Source organism: Glycine max, chromosome 2 (assembly GCF_000004515.6).
Source record: "Glycine max cultivar Williams 82 chromosome 2, Glycine_max_v4.0, whole genome shotgun sequence".
In the NCBI taxonomy this organism is placed as follows: Eukaryota; Viridiplantae; Streptophyta; class Magnoliopsida; order Fabales; family Fabaceae; genus Glycine; species Glycine max.
This window is the reverse complement of record NC_016089.4, coordinates 21447995-21465909: the sequence shown is the minus strand read 5'-3', so window position 1 is coordinate 21465909 and position 17915 is coordinate 21447995. Positions and strand designations below refer to the sequence as shown.

At 32.1% G+C, this 17915-nt stretch overlaps 1 protein-coding gene and 1 long non-coding RNA gene across 5 annotated transcripts; both read right to left on the bottom strand.

Moving 5' to 3' along the window:
- Window positions 1–782: 782 nt before the first annotated feature.
- LOC106796084 (uncharacterized) lies at window positions 783–2225 on the bottom strand. The gene is made up of 2 exons (XR_001384972.3): window positions 1305–2225; window positions 783–1179 (listed from the first exon to the last, which is right to left on the bottom strand). It is a non-coding gene; the product is annotated as an uncharacterized lncRNA (long non-coding RNA).
- A 3253-nt stretch (window positions 2226–5478) lies between these two features.
- LOC100787523 (probable E3 ubiquitin-protein ligase RHC1A) lies at window positions 5479–8256 on the bottom strand. Of its 4 annotated transcripts, XM_006575092.3 has the most exons (3): window positions 7848–8256; window positions 7718–7766; window positions 5479–6699 (listed from the first exon to the last, which is right to left on the bottom strand). In XM_006575092.3, the coding sequence occupies exon 3, from the start codon at window positions 6596–6598 to the stop codon at window positions 5669–5671; it is 930 nt and encodes a 309-aa protein (XP_006575155.1). In that variant the 5' UTR covers window positions 6599–6699; window positions 7718–7766; window positions 7848–8256; the 3' UTR covers window positions 5479–5668. The 4 variants fall into 4 exon arrangements, with proteins under 4 accessions (XP_006575155.1, XP_003518992.1, XP_040863145.1 ...); XM_003518944.5 differs by lacking the exon at window positions 7718–7766 and having other exon boundaries at window positions 7848–8120; XM_041007211.1 differs by lacking the exons at window positions 7718–7766; window positions 7848–8256 and adding an exon at window positions 7591–7613.
- Between the last annotated feature and the right edge of the window lie 9659 nt (window positions 8257–17915).

Sequence of the window (17915 nt, the reverse complement as noted above, 5' to 3'; positions counted from 1 at the left end):
TACATAATAAATTTTGTGATGATTATTTTTTATCTAATAATTAATTTGTTTACATATATAAATTATAAATAAAAATCATAGGTTTAATAAGTATTTACATATGTAAAAAAATATCAAATTTATTTAATTATCAATTACTATAAAAAATATCTAAATGCATTATTTAATTAAATATCATATTTATTTAATTTTTAATCATTATAATAAACATCTAAATACACCATTTAATTAAATATCAAATTTGTTTAATTATCAAATTTTGTAAATAAATTAAATGAATAAAAAATTTCTAAAAAAATAATTTTAAAAAAATTAAAACATATGGATTGACAATCCGTATGACTATACGGATTGATAATCCGTATGACTCATACGGATCAACAATTCATATGAGTTAAAAAAACTCATACGGATTACCAATTCTTATGAGTTTTTTTTTGTTTTTCTTATTATTATTTTTTTTTAAAAAAACTCACATGGATCAATAATTCATGTGTATGAGTTAAAAAAAACTCATACGAATTGTCAATCCGTATGAATCATGCGGATCGTCAATCCATATGAATCATACAGATCATCGATCCGAAAAAAAAAAAAAGACATTTTAGTCCTTACATTGTGTTACTGGATGTTCCAACAAAAATACTAAATGTCCAAAGCAATTACCCATAAAATAATAAGTGATAGCCTATAACTTCATCTAAGGTTGAACCCAAAAATATCTCAAATACTCATTTTGATCCTTGAAAAATCAACACATAACATTTTAATTTCTAAAAGATAAAAAAAAATTAAATTTAATCATTGAAAGTAAAAAAATACAATAAATTAATCATACCCTTAATTCTCTTCCTTATACTCTAAGGTGTTTGTACCATGACATAAGAGTATAAGACTAACTTACGTCACACTCCATGTGTGCAAATTAGTTGCCACGACATTGACTAGTCTAATGGAGTAATTTGTCAGCTAATTCACGATGGAGTAATTTGTCAATATTGATGGTTTTAAATTTTTTTTTTTACAGCAGGCCATTATTATTGATCGTTCCCATATTATCCCTCTTCTTCTCGGTCAAGCATTCCACCACTGTCACTCTTTCCGCCTCACCGCTCCGTCATCTCCACCTTTGCCGCTGGCAAACCCCCCATCTCCAACCACACCTCTTAACACAAGAACCTAACCAAAACAAATTAACCGTTCACACAACACAATTAATTTTAGATCCCCCAACTCAGACCTTATAGATCAAACAATAGGGAAAATAATAGCACAGAACAGATAATATCAACAAGCAAAAACACCTGATTCCAAGTAACCCAATATTTGATAAAAGGTCCGGTTTCCCCAATCACAACGGAAGCCAAGTTAGCCAGAACCTGAAGCGGAATCACAATCATCAATACCTTCTTCTCCCTATCCGGTAAACAGTTTCAGAAAAGACTGTCCCCTGCCTCATGCAATTTGTTGTCCCTCACCGCCAACACCAACCTCTCGTCGGACGCTAAGTGCCCATCTCTGAGTTGATTTCGTTGCAAAAATCTTAGCGCACATAGAATCCAAATATTTCAGGTGATTGAGGATGCAAATCAAATAAATCCGAATCAGGCGAAGCAAAGCCCTCTCAAATAAAAAATCCAAAGAAAAGCCATAGCAACAATTAGAGCAAAATAGCGCAATCGAATTGAGTCAAAGAAGAACAACACAAATTTGTTCCTTCAGTGAATAACTCCACGATAGCACAAATCGCGATTCGAACCACAAGGTTGAAAGTTTGGTTTGGGTAAGAGAAGCGGGTGGAACACGTGCTTGCAGTATGGAATCATCTTCATCTTTCGCCATCTTGCAATTCCTCTGGACATATCGCGCACTCCGCGCCTCCATGGTGTGACACCACTGGCAGACTTCGCGGCTGAGGCCTCCGCCCATGGTGCGACAAAACACGACGACGGAAGGAGGCGGTGTCAGAGGAGAATTAGCGGAAGTATGGGAAGACTATCTTTTATCAATACCTTCGAGGGACAGCGATTTGGTTGAGGCAAGGGAAGGTGGTACATAGGAATGTGATTGAGGTCGGTGTTAATGGGGGTACTCTATTACTCATGGTTTGGAATGTCCGTAGTGGCAGCAAGACGTTTGGTGTGGAATGTGTTGTAGAGAGAAGGGTAATTTGGAGAAAGAGGAATAGAAAGAGAAAATAAATTTTTTTTTTACCAATTAGTAAGGAAAACAAAACTTATTGGCAATTTAGTCCTGCTAAGTAAGCAACAGGTGAAACTCTTTCTAATGATATTTTAGTCTAAAGATGTCACATACGCATACATTATAGAAATAACAGACAAAATTAACAATAAGATTAATTTATTATATTTTTTATTTTTAAAAATTAAATTTAAATTTTCTATCCTTTAATAACTAAAGTATCACCGGTTGATATTTTTAGGATCAAAATAAATATTTACCGTTTAATTATTTATCTTTTCAAATTAGATTCAATTTGGTTTTTAATCTTCTAAAAATTTTGATTTAATCTTTTATTTTTTAAAAGCAAGTTAAATTAATCATTGTTACTTTATGATAATGACATTAATAATTTTAACAGAATGATAATTAAAAATAATCATAAGACGTTATCTTTCTACACAAGTAAGGAAGAAAAAAATCATCACTATCAATCCGATAGAAAACCCAAGAGAGAGAAAAAAATGTTTTTTTTGTCATTGTATACTCACATGAGAAAGGAAGAGATTTTCTCTCAATTTCCTTTTTTTTTTTTAATGAAAAGAGGATTATTTTCTCACAATCTCAATTCACTAATTCATATTATGATCGATTCACTCAAAGAATTTAATTCGGTTGGTTGATCATAATGCATAAGTTATTATAAACATAAACTTCCTAACACTATATTCTATTTCCCCAGATAAAAAAAAACTAATTGTTTTATAAATTAATTCTATTTAGTAACTTAATTTTACATTGTTGGTATTCCTTGGAGTCCTTGGAGTCCTAAAAGAAAATTAAAAATCATAAAAAAAAATAGATACTTGAAGAATGTATTTAGAAAGAGTATATTAGTTCTGTCCAAACAAATCTTGTAAGTCAAGGAATTAACATTTCCAATGTTTGAGAATATTTGTTGAAGAGCCTAAAGAGGTTTGAGAATAATGAGCTTAGAACCATAAAGGTGAGAATACTAGAGTAGAGATATGACAATAGTGATCTAGAGAGGTAAGAATACTATGTGCAAATATATAGAGTTGACAATACTAGATTTAGAAGTAGTGTATAGAAGCTTGAAAAAATATAGTGAAAGTTGAATCGAATTAGAGAGTTACTCAAACATGTCCTTGAAAAGTTCCTAAATTTTTTTTTTCAATTAGGCCCTGAACTTCTGTTTATTTTTAATTAAATTTGTCATTGACCATAGTCAACATATTTAACAAGGACCTAATTAAAGAAAAAAAAATATAAGTTAGGGACTCAATTGATTTTTTTTATTAAAAACTTAATTAAAAATTATCAAATAATTCGGGGATGTGCAAACTAATTTAACTTTTTTTTAACTCAAAGATGCCTATATCATTTCATCGAAGATAATAAAATCAATACATGAAGGGACTACATTAAAAATACAATAACTAACATGAAATTTAAATACTTTAATAAGTGAACGAGCGACTTAATTTGTTTGTCTCTAAATGAAAAAACTTTAAGCTTTGAACTTGCAATGGTGGGTAAAATTTTACACAATAGACAAGCTATAGTGCATGCAATATATACATTACATAAAAGTCCTTGAATAATATGCAGAAACTGACGTAGATATTGAAAATTATATAAGTGTCAGTATTAATTAAAATTGCATTAAAATAATATGTAATTCATTATTAATTTATTATGAAAGTATAACTCATTTGGTTAAATTAAGTGAATGAATTATTATAAACTTCTTGATATCTTTGATTCCTAATGATAAAAAATCATTATTTATTTTTTCATTAAAATAGTAAAACGAATTTTGATTCTCACAACTTATAATAAAATAGTCAAGCGTGTTCTGGTTTTTAGTAGAGATTTTTTATCATGAAATTACGAGTGCATTATAAAAAAAAACGTTTAAAATATATTTTTGATTAAAAATAAAAATATAAAAATCATTCAATATGTTTTTACAGAATAAATTGCTAATTTAATTTATGGAATTATAATAATCAATCAAACTAGTCTCTAAAATTAATGAAATAGTGAAATGATATATAAAATTATTAATTATCAATCAATTAATTTTCTCTATTATTAGCTTGTGTTATATAATGCCCTTGAAAATGATGATTGATACGTTAAGTGTCCGAGTCACAACCAATTAGATACACATGTGTGATTATCACATCATAAAGAATGAAAATGATCAAAATATTGGTGGAATAATAATCGATTTTTTCATTTTCCTACCTATTTTTTTCCTCCACCCATTAATTTTGGGTTAATCTTTTAATTTCTCAATTAAAAAATATCAGTGTAATATCCCCTAACAAGATTGAGTTGTATGAAAAATGCATGTCTAATTAAATGGAAATGGAGGAAATCAACCTTTTGAATAATATTAGAAAGGTCAAGTCCCTTCATTTGATTATGCATTTTTCACATAACTTGATTTTAGGGGTTGATAACATTTTCTCAATAGATAAGAAGACTAACCACATTTTATCAACGAGTAGATCAGAGTACTAATGCAAAACTAGGGAACAACATTTGTTTCACGGAATCTCAACAGATTTCCAGGAATGTGGAGATGGGAATATAAGATAGCACTTGATTTGAGTGATTTCTGTTTTCATTTACAAAGAAATATGTTTGCTTAAAATTTAGAAGAAATGTTTGCTTAAAATTTAGAAGACATTTTCTCTGAAAATATTTTCAAAAACAAATCCAAAACTCAAAACAACAAATCCACGTTTTCTCAGCCTTTTCTGGAGAAGTGAAAACATAGTACACCTAGAACACTTTCTTTTTCAGCCTTTTCTGAAGAAGTGAAAACATAGTACACCTAGAACACTTTCTTCTCCATACATGTTTTCTAAATCTTGAAAATTTGAAAATGAAAATTATTTTCAGAAAATGAAAAATGAAAACAGAAAATAAACACTGAAACCTAGGACCACCTAATATTCCCATATTTGTGACAAGTTTTGAAAAAAAACATTCCTAGGTATTATTGATTCCTGGGAATGTTACAATTTTCTTTTTACAATGTTTTTCAACATTTATGTTCCCATGAGGAGGGGTGGGAAAGTGATATTCCTATGGGAATGTAAACAAGACTGGTAGAATTATCCCAAATGTACGTTTATCCCAAATTCATTTTAAACAAAATTCACATCAAAAGAATTAACTATAAGCTTTTCTTAAAAGTTACTTGTTCAAGATTATATGATATATTATCTATTAAACAAAGAAAACTTGTTATATTGAATATTAGATTCAAACAATTATGCATAAATAACCATTTATACAAAATAGTTCACAACTTTAGAAAGCAAATCCAGACTGGTAGACTCAGGTCTCAAACCGTTTTCACCCCAAGCAAGCAGCATCAGTCCATAAGATTTTTCAATCAACAGGAGCAGATTTAATAAACAAAAGAAAATGTTCTACTCACACTAAGTCATTCAAATGGCCACCCAGAATACCCTGCATGATGATGATGGCTGTTCTCAGGGATAGTTGGTGTCGGTGAGCTGCTTCCTGTTGCTTCATCATTACTGCTAGAATGAGAAGAACGAAAAGGCCACAAAAAGGAAAATGGATTTCTCCTTCCATGGCTCTCCCTACCACTACTACTTAAACTTGCACTTCTACTTCTACCATTTGTGCTGCGGTTACTACTACTCAATCCTTGTGGCAGCAGTTCCTGACGACAAACGGGGCAGGAGTTATGCTGGACCAACCATGGAACAATACAATCCGAGTGATATAAATGGTTGCATGGCATTTGTCTTGCTTCAGACCCCACTTCAAATTTATCTTTGCACACTGGACAATGTGAATCTGATCGAAGATGCCTCTGCGTGATCTTAATGGTAGGCATTGCATCGATTGATGATCTTGATGCTGGCGGGGGACCTTGCCTGTTATTAGCTGAAAGCTGTTCAAACAGTTCTTCTAGTCCAGGACCAATAAAATAATCGCCTGTGTTACCTCGTGTTAGACCAATTCCTGGTGCCCCGTTAAAGAGAGCTTCAAAGCCACCATGTCCAGACAATCTAAAAGGTATTTGGCCACCAAAGATCAACAGAGGAGCAAACCCTGCACTGTGTTCAGGATTTGAATCTGTTTGCGCCCTGATGTCATGGCTTCTGCCCCTATCTGCCATTTGATGCCTCATAAAGGCAGAGAATGTTTCCATGAGTCCAAGCCTTTGATCTCGTTCTTCATTGTTGTCCATTTCAAATAAGTCAAAAGGATTAACATGCACCATATCATTAAGTTCATGAACAAATCCCTCGTTACAGCTAGGACAAACCGCATCTCGCCGTCCCAGCCAAACTGGCCTCCTGCAACTATAACACCAATGAGTGTTCCTACTGTTTGACATCCTCTTGTTCACTTCCTTAGTGGTCTCAAACAACTAATCACTAGGCTCCTTCCCCACACCACACTACCTTTAACTGTCACAACAGCATGATGACTTATATACTGCAAAAGAAATTTGATAACAGTCAAGGAACATTGGATATCATCATATCACTCAGATTTAGATATTAAACGCCATCACCACTACCAACAAAAGCCTTATCCTACTAGATAAGATCAGCTTCATGGATCACACAATGTCATTCGGCTCAGTTATATTTAGACATTAAACACCAATTGAACTAAATGCTATGCTGCTCTGCACAACAAAATACTATTTTAATTGTCTGTATGAAGTAGTGTATTAATCACTTGCAAGCTTCAACGCTCATATAAGAAACATCTATAAAATTTATCTCTGATTTGTAACTCTTAAGCAAACATTCTAAAATGACAAGGAATAGACATAAGTAAAAAAAGTATAGATGGATTCACACATTTCACCTTAAACCTTCTATATTGTTTATTTCCATTATAATAAGTAATCATCAATCTTCCACTTAAGATTCCCCAAATTTAAGAAGATTTACACACTACTATGCTTCCAATCCTACAATAAACTTATTCATTTTGACTTACCACCTAAGAAGCAAAAACAATGGACACAAGCACAAACAACTCATTTACCAGATTCAAAAGTAATACAAAATTGAAATTTTAATTGAACTTACAATGGTAAAGGAAATTTGAAGCATGCATAGTTATTAAATTAGATGCAACTAGCATACATATCATTTCTCTGTTAAAAGTAAAACAGCACATAATAAGATGGTTTTAACTGTGAAGAACTAAGCATTATTGGCGAAAAAAAAACTATGATTATGTAAAATTACATGCACAGTGATGAGAATGCGTTGTTGTTTGTAAGGAATAGTTTTGGAAAGTTCCCCAGATTCCGTTGGTTTTAAATGTGTTTGTTATTTAATTATTTTACACTAAGAGGAAAAGAATTACGGATTTAGGTTGAGGGGAAAATCTTGTTTTGCAATCTTCAAATGTTGGGAAAAAAACAACTTAAAAAACAAGTGAAGAAAGTAAGATCTTTAGCTTCTTCGTGAGAAATGGGGAAGTGTGAACGCACCAGTTTCTGGAAGCTTCTTCCAAACCCATCTCTCCGAATCTCAGAACAGCTAATGAGAACAAAAGACAAACAAAATAAAATGCTAAGGCTTTTCAGAAAAAAAGAAAAGAAAAGAAAGAAAACAGCGTACCACACTGGAATATGTGAAGAAAAGGACGTGTTGCTTAGAGCGATGCAAAGGACAATGGTGAATGGTGAGTGAGTGAGACTAAGAGTGAAGAAGGAAGAAAAAAGTGAGGGCAAGTTCTCCAACCCTAACCACTGGATGATGGCATGGGGCAGGGAAAGACGATTATTGAGGAGGAACCGACATACAGCTTAGCTGGCACCGCATGCTTCATTCTTTCCTCTACAGTCCTACTGCGTCTGCATAGTGTGGTTGGTTTCTATGTATTATTTTCTTTTAATAACATTAATGATAATCTTGTTTTAGCTGAATATAATAATTATGAGAGATAAAAAAAATTTCTATAAATTGAACACAGTTATATAATAGGAATCAAATTTCTTAAGATCTTCAATTAAGCTGAAACAACCTTATCTCAATTGATATGTTGAATGATTAGGTAAATTATATAAACTATGTATGAAATATGTAAAAGGACAAAACTTGTGTTTTCCAATGAGAGTTGGAGTTTCACATTGGTAATATGATAAATGATACGATAAATGTCTGCATGCCTATTAAAGTGAAACTCTGATTCTATTTGTAGAAAACAATAACAAAGTAATTAAGAGTGTTTGGTTTGGTTGTTTTATATTTTCATTTTTACTAGAAATAAAAAATGGTGATAGAAATATGTTTGGTTGAATTTTTATTTTCATTTTCAGTGAAAATATTTTCCCAAACGAACCAAAAACTAAAAACAATAAAATCTCGTTTTCAGTGTTTTCAGTTAAAACCAAAAACCTCATTTTGGGTTAAATGAAAATGCGGTGACAATAAATGTAATTTTAAAAAAAATATAAAAATACATTTCCTTTTGAAAATGCGTATTTTTATTTATTGAAAGTAGAAAACAAGAAGTCAAACTAAACATATTTTTAGAATTCTAATATTTTGAAAATAAAAACAGTTTTCAGAAAATGAAAACAGAAAATGAAAATGCAAACCAAACACACCCTAAGTATTTGTATATGAGTTTTTTACATAGTAAAATTACACAAACTCTTATTGTTTTTATCTACTCTTATTATACTTATCTTCATAATTCCTTAAAAATACATTTGATACCCCTTATAAGTTATATAAACCATTTAGTTGTTTGAAAAATACTATATCATACATGGTGCTCTCTATCGTAATGGATAAGGGTGGGTGTACGAGTCAAGGTTCATGAATTGACCTGTTAAGCTCGCGGATCGTGTGAGTAACATATCTCTTTTTTTAAACATACCTAGCTATAGCAAATTTTGGGCCTAGTCTATGAAACTTGTGAGGTTTAATCTCTGAGACCAATGTGTGTGTGTACTTCAACATTTAAACATGTTGACAATAAGTCAATGATTAGAATTAAATGTTTAATATTTAATTTAATGCTTATATTTATATTATTTTTATTTTTATTCATTTCCATTTCCATGTTTTCATAACTTAAAAAAATGAAGAAAAAAATATTTTAATTTAATAATTTTTTATTTTTAAAAGTGTTTTTATTTTCATTTGAGTCCTTGGATTGACCTGTTTATCCATGAGCTTCGAAGACAGGATGCGGACCAAAAAAATAAGATCATTTATTTAGTGGACCGGACTTGCCTGATCCATATGAAACGTGGGCTTCACGAATTAGGTCTTTAACGGGTGGGACAAGACACTGACCCTCGTTAATGTTTGAGTATATTACACTGAAACCTCTTATATATTACAAAAGAGGTTGTTGTAAACATTAAACAATGAGAGATATTGTGTGTAATTTAAAAACCCTCTAGGAAGTTAATGCAATTTACTCTTAATAAATTTATGAGTTTAATTTCTAAGTGTATAACTTATTTTACCTAATCAACCAATTAGAATTTATGATAATATTTTTTCAAAAAAATCATGATAATATGGTTTTTAAGATAATTATTATAAGAAAGTGTTTGATAGGAGTATTCTTTTAAGTTTTTCAAAAATCTTAGATTGAGAATATTAATTTCCTAGAGGAATGTTAGCAATATTTTACTTTAACACTATCTACTATTGACTTGAAAATTACATATGGATTTCATTTCTAAATTAGGAGAAAAACTTATTAAATGAATAGTGAGACCCACCAAAATTTGTGATTTCTAATAAATTTTAGTCAATAATAAAGAAAGGAAAAAAATATGTTTTTTGGTCCCTATACTTTTAGTCAATCATGAATTTAGTTCACCTACTTGCAAAGTGTAATTTTAGTCCTTATACTTTAAACAATTTGTGGATTTAGTCCTTGCACATGTTGGATCAAGTGGCCTCGGAATAATTAAGAAGGGGGGGTTGAATTAATTATTAATGAACCTTTACTAATTAAAAATTTATCCTTCTTAATATTACTAAATTCAATTAGGCTTTTACTATAATGTTAAGAAAGTAAAGAACAGAAATAGAAACTTAACCAAAAGTAAAAGCGATAATTAAAGTGCACAGTGGAAATTAAAGAGTGTAGGGAAGAAGAAGACAAACACAAGAGTTTTATACTGGTTCGGCAACAACCCGTGCCTACATCCAGTCCCCAAGCGACTTGCGGTCCTTGAGATTTCTTTTCAACCTTGTAAAAGCCTTTACAAGCAAAGATCCACAAGGGATGTACCCTCCCTTGTTCTCTTTAAACAACCAAGTGGATGTACCCTCCACTTGAACTGATCCACAAGAGATGTACCTTCTCTTGTTCTCAGTTACAACAACCCAAGTAGATGTACCCTCTACTTGTACCACAAAGGATGTACCCTCCAATGTGTTAAGATAAAGTTCTCAGGCGGTTAGTCCTTTGAAACTTTGTGAAGGGGAAACAAAAGATATCTCAGGCGGTTAGTCCTTTGAAATCTTTTGTTTAAGGGAAAGGGAAGAATTCTCAGACTCTATCATTTTGAATTCTTTGAAAAGGGAGAAGGGAGACACAAAAGAATTCAGGCGGTTAGTCCTTCATTCTTTTGGAAAAAGAGAGAAGAGAGACACAAAAAGAATTCAGGCGGTTAGTCCTTGACGAATTCTTTTTGGCAAAGGGAGAAGGGAATGAAAAAGATGAATAACACACTTTTGTTTTTTGTGAATCAAAGTTTAGATACCAGAAAACTCAGAAAGCTTTTGGCAAAAGAAGAAGAAGAAAAAAATATTCAAAAGTAAATTGGAAAAGTTAATTAAAATGCAAGTCAAGGTCTTGCTTTTATAGACTCTTCATGTCTGGTCAAGAAAACCATTGGAAGAGTTATAACCTTGAAAAAAACCTGAAAACCATTGGAAGAGTTACATCTCTTGACTTTTCATTCAAAACTTGTCACTGGTAATCGATTACCAAAACCATGTAATCGATTACACAAAGCTTTTTATGAAAGGATATGACTCTTCACAATTGATTTTGAATTTCAATGTTCAGATACACTGGTAATCGATTACCAATATCTTGTAATCGATTACACCATTTTGAAATCAATTGGAACGTTGGAAATTTACTTAAAAGCTTTTGAAATCAAACTTTGCCACTGGTAATCGATTACCAGAGGGTAAAAACTCTGGTAACTTAGAGAATTTTGAGAAAAACTCTTTTGAAAAACAAAATTGTGCTATGTTTGTTTTTTGAAAAATATTTTCAATACTTCCCTTGTGAAGTCTTCTTGATTTCTTCTCTTGAATCTTCAATTCATCTTCTCTTGAATCTTGAAATCAAACTTCTCTTGATTCTTGAATCTTCTTGATTTCTTCTCATGAAACTTGAAATTAAACTTGATCTTGAACTTGTTGACTCAATCTTGAAATCATTCTTTGGGCTTTTTGTCATCATCTTTGTCATTATCAAAACTACTTGAATCATCTTGATTCATCATCATGAAGCTTGCTTCTACAACACATTGATGAAGTTAGCTTTGCTACTGATGTTACGATTTGTGGCAATTTAAATATAATTCTTGAGCGTTTAAAACCCCTAAAAATCTTATTCAATAATTATTTAAAGGTAACTATTGTGTGTAATTTTAGCGGCCATAAATTGGATTACTTCTATTTTTCAATTTCCATCAACTAACTACACACGCAAGAAATTTAAATCAAAATACAAAACTATCAACACTAAGAAAGAAGAAACAAACTAATCACTCAAAACTAAAACAAAAAAACTCCCTCAAAATTAACCAAAAGTAAGAAGAAAAAAAAATCAAATTTAAACTCAACCCGGTTCTGCTCCGAGTCCCACTCTTGTTCGACAGTGAATCGTGCACCACAACCCTCAAACACCCAAATCCTAGTACAAAACATTAAGATCTAAAATATGAAATTAGCATTTTTGGGTTCCTTAATTTTGCACTGATAGAAAAAAAAAGCATAAACAACGGAAAAATGGGGGTGATATGTGTGTTGGCATCCTGCTTTGCGCATCCATCAATGGACACAAGAATATGCCCAAGAATGACACTTGCATGGTCTGCGACAACATTGTTGCGAAAGCATTCACACACGATTCTTTCTTTCTCGCGGGCATTTTCTACCACCACGAAAACCACCATAATTGTGTAGTGCCTTCACTCACGTGTTTGGCCTCTAACCGCCACCAATGCGTGGTGGCACCCGTGTTTAAAGTCCCTATTCTCTGTTGCAACACATAGGGTTCACTATGAACCCTTTTCCTTTTGTCAATCGTAGCGTTAATTTTTTACTCTACCGTGTAATTATTTTCCCATTTATTGGCTTATGATCGTTAGTTGGGGCTTGGCAGTTTTTGTTTGAGTAATCATAATGTCAAATGTAATTTTTTTTACTTTGGCTTATGCCCATTTAAAATTTAATAAAGAAGTAAACGAAAGAAAAAATACAAAATTTTGGACAGAGTCTCTTCTGTAATTAAGATTTTTCCCAAAAATTCCAATCATTACAACAACAACATCATTCACAATTTTCATTCATTAATAGAAACTATTTCGCATCCCATTAGTTTAAAACACAATTTTTCTTGAAAACCAACATGCAATAAGGATAGATATACATCTCCATAATTGGGTTCCCTAACCCCAACTATGGTATCAAAAGTTGTAAACAAATAATAAACTCCTCTCACTTATCGATATCTCTTTGTTAGCTCCTCTCTGCGTCGTTTGAAGATCTCTCATGTTCACATCCATTAGTTTAAACGCAGAGCTCTATATACCAAATCAAAGACAATTCAATATATATTTCAAAGACAGGGTGGAATTTAACATTTGAGGTCAAATATCCACTCAAATTTAAAAGGGATTAAAATGGTGTTTTTGATTCCACATCAATTTTATAACAAACACACACAGTTACCTCGAAGAAACCACAAAAGGAGGGTTGAGAGCTTCATTCTCTACCAAATCCTTGAGGTGAGTTTTGAAGATTCTGCTTCGATTAAAGTGTTCCTCTTTGTTCGGTGGTCTTATAGAAAGCAGCGACAGCTTGTGGCGGTCGCCGGTGGTTATGGGTGGTGGAGGATGTGGGTTAGGGCTTTGGGCGAGGGTTTTGGGAAAAGAGAAAGAAAAACACATTTTCTTGCATTGATGGACATATTTATAATCTACAGCTTGTATCGCTAATCGAAATTCAACTTTTGGAAAAAAGTGTGAAATTTCGAGTTGAGCGCGACATTTCGCACTGAGCAAATTATTTCCTTTAGGTGGAATTGAACTTAGCGCGCTGGTCATGCTAAGTGAGCTGACCAAAGATGTTATTTCGCAAATCCCAATGGTCAAAACATGCAAACTTGGGCTATAAACCTATATAGTCCATGTTTGAAGGTGATCCAATGGTTAGCGAGTCCGCAATCATGGTTTTACTGAAACAAGTTTTGGGTAAATTTTGAAATCTCACAATTTCAACACAGATTAATCAAACTCCACACAACCTAACATCCACACCAAGTAGTTGCACAAGAATAATTCACACAACACTTCAACTAATCAAAATTAATCAAATAATACAAGAAAATGAAGAAATACATCAAACATTTATTTTCAATTATCAAAATTTCAGGGCATTGCAACAACCTTTCAGACAACAATAATACCAACCCTCCACCAGCAAATACCAAGCTCCCCTATTCAAACAACAACAATAATTCCAACAACCTACACTTACCCAACATGTGTAGAATAGTTATGGACCTTCTTTGGAGGAGCTGATGAAACAAATGACAACCAACAACATTCAATTTCAACAAAATGTGCATGCCACCATCCAAGACCTTCAGACTCAGATTGGACAGTTAACTACAACTGTTAACCAGATGCAGCAACAAGGTTCTAACAACATTCCTGCACAGATGATCATTAATCCAAAGGGGAATGTGAGTGCTATTACCTTGAGGAGTGGCAAGGAGCTTCTAAATCCAACAAATGCTAGTGCCAAAATTGATGATGGTGCCAAAACAAAATTTGCACCAAAACAGATTTCCCTGCCCTTTCCTTCTAGATCCATTCCTGCAAAGAAAGTGGAGCTTGATTTTGATCTTCTTGAGACTTTCAGGAGGGTGGAAGTCAACATTCCCCTCTTGGATGCCATCAAATAGATTTGAAAATATGCAAAGTTCTTGAAGGATTTGTGCACCCATAAGAGGAAGCTAAAGGGGAATGAGCAAGTGAAGATGGGCAGAAATGTTCCTGCACTTATATAGAGCAAAATTGTTTCTGCCATTGCACCATCTACCTTGCCAGAAAAGTGCAAAGACCTTGGCACTTTCACTGTCCCTTACATTATCATAGACTGCACTTTTACAGATGCCATGCTTGACCTGGGAGCATCAATTAATGTCAAGACTACATTAGTTTACAAATCACTACATCTTGGTGATTTAAAACCAACTAGTGTTGTCATTCAGTTAGCCAACAGGAGTGTCGAACTTCTACTTGGAGTCCTTGAAGATGTGCTTGTGTGAGTTAATGTTTGATTTTTCTAGCAAATTTCTACATCTTGGACATAGAGAATGTGATGTAGCTTCTATGTGGAGCTTGTAGGGCTTGGATCTTCTTCATCAATGGAATCCTTTGCTTCTTGAAGATCAATGGCAGCAAAGTGGAGATAGAAGAAAGATGATTGGAGATGTCACTTCAAGGAGAAGATGATTCAAGAAGAAGCTAACTACCATAGGAAGCTATGGATAAGAGCTTGAAGGTAGGAGAAGATGAGTGGAGGGAGAGGGAGAGAATGGGCATGAAATTGTGTGCCTCAAATAAGGTCTGAACTTTGAAGTATAATTCTCAAATGATCGAAGTTGAAAAAATGCACACACATGACCTCTATATATAGCCTAAATATCACACAAAATTGGAGGGAAATTTGAATTTCTATTCAAATTTCACTTGAATTTGAAATTGAATTTGTGGAGTCAAAATTTCACTAATTATGATTAGTGAATTTTAGCTATGGTTCAGCCCACTAATCCAAGATCAAGTCCAAGATTCTCCACTAAGAATGTTTAGGTGTCATGAGGCGGAAAATTGACCTAATGGGGTTAGTTTTACAAACTAATTCCCAAATAGGGTCTGTTTTAAAACTATTGACGAGGGGGGTCTGTTTTCTAATGGATGTCGCCAATGAAACTGGCGATACAACTGAGTCGCCATTGGCACTGGCGGGATGGTGCTAACGTGGAGGTGTTTCGCCTTTGGCACTGGCGAAACACGTGACGTGGAGGTGGGTCTAGCCAGCAGCACTGGCGAAACACGTGAGGCTAGGGCAACTAGGCAGAGTAGGGGTGCAGTGGTTTAGGGTGGTTTCACTAACATGGCTGGCGAGTTTGCTTTGAAAGTATCTCGCCATTACTTCTGGCAAGAAAGGTGCCTACATTGCGCGCATGCATGCAGACTGAACGTAGGTAGCAGCGTATAGGAAGCAAGCTTTCCCAAAAACCTTTTCAGAAAGGGTTTCGCAAGTGGGAGTGGCGGAATAAGCTTCTCCCCTATAAAACGCCCATACACGAATGAATGGAAACAATTGCGTATTCTGGTGAATTTCCTGGTGGTTGGTGCTTGTTGAGCTTGTGCTGGTGGCAAAAAGCCTGAGCTGGTTTCTCAAACTTGGTAAGTAGTTAATATTTGTTGTATTAATTTTTTTTCTGTTGCTTGATAATTAAATTATTTGTTTTAGTTTTAGGTATTATAAAGTTTGTATGTTATATTTGTTTTAGATATTCTATGTTATATATATATATATATATATATATATATATATATATATATATATATATTAACACAAATAATTTGTAGGTTAATATTTTTTTTTAGGTATTCTAAGATATTATTAAAATATATGGTATGTTAGTTTGTATTAATTTGGTATATATGTTGTTTAAATTTTTCTTTTGTTATTAAAATATACATTGTGTTATTTATTTAAATTTGTGTTTGGTGTTGTTACGTTACGCTTTGGTGGTGACAAAATGCTTGTGAGGTGCGTGTTCTCCCGCCCATATTTGGTTTTTTCAAACTTGGAACGCAGTTAAAATTTTTTGTGTTCTATTTTTTCTGTTGGTCATAATTAAATTATTTGTTTCAGTTTTAGGTATTATAAAGTTTGGATGCTATATTTATTTTAGGTATTCTAAGTTATTATTCAAATATATGGTACATTAGTTTGTATGAATTTGGTATATATATTGTTTAAATTTTTCTTTTGTTATTAAAATATATATTGTGTTATTTATTTAAATTTATATTTGGTGCTGTTACGTTATGTTTTGGTGGTTGCAAAAAGCTTGTGAGCTGCGTGTTCTCCCGCCCATATTGTTCTTCTCAAACTTAGTACGTAGTTAATATTTTTTGTGTTCTCTTATTTGTTTTAGGCATTTTAAGTTATTATTCAAATATATGGTACGTTAGTTTGTAATAATTTGATATATATATATATATATTGTTAAAATTTTTGTTCGCATATTAATTTATATTATTAAAATATATATTGTGTTATTTATTTAAATTTGTGTTTGCATGTATTTTAATTTATTTATAGAATATATTTAAATTTTGTCATTTGTATAATATATTTATATTTTTTTATTCAAATATATATATATATATATATATATATATATATATATATATATATATATATATATTCTGTTATTTATTTAAAGTTGTGTTTGCATGTATTTTATGCGGAAGCAATATCTTCCAAGATTATTTTTGATGATACCAAAGAATCAAGAGTTAAGCAAGTTCCAAAGAATCAGGAATCAAAAAGCTTCAAGAATTAAGTTTCAAAGAATCAAGATTCAAGAATAATCAAGATTCAATCAAGTTTCAAGAATCAAGATTCAAGAATAATCAAGATCAAAATTCAAGACTCAAGATTCAAGAATCAAGAGAAGACTCTATCAAGATAAGTACTAAAACATTTTTTCAAAACATTGAGTAGCACAAGAAATTTTTCACAAAATCTTTTACCAAAGAGTTTTACTCTCTGGTAATTGATTACCAGAATGTAGTAATCGATTACCAGTAGCCAACATTGTTTTCAAAACTAAAACTGATTTACAAAGTTGTAATCGATTACCATAATCATGTAATCGATTACCAATGTTTTAAAACGTTAGATTTCAAATTTCAAGAGTCACAACTTGTGATAAAACATTTTCAAATCATTTTAAACTTGTGTAATCGATTACACAATACTTGTAATCGATTACCAGTGTTTCTAAACATTTTGATTTTCAAATTTAAACATGAAGAGTCACATCTTTTGATGCATAATCAATTACACTATAATGGTAATCGATTACCAGTGTCTGATTTCGAAAAATAAATTTCCAAAAGTCACAATTCTTAATGTGACTTGTTTCTGAAGATTTTTTCAAAAGTCACAACTTTTTAAGTGACTAGTTTTCAAAAGAGTCACAATTTTTAAAAGGTGACTAGTTTTAAAGAAATTTCCAAAGAGTCACAAACTTTAACTTGAGTCATCAAATGATTATAAATATGTGACCATGGCATGAATTTCAATAACGTTTTTATAGAACTTTCTGATTCATTTCTCTTCATCTTTCTAAAAGTTTTTGTTCAATACTTTCTCTTTCAA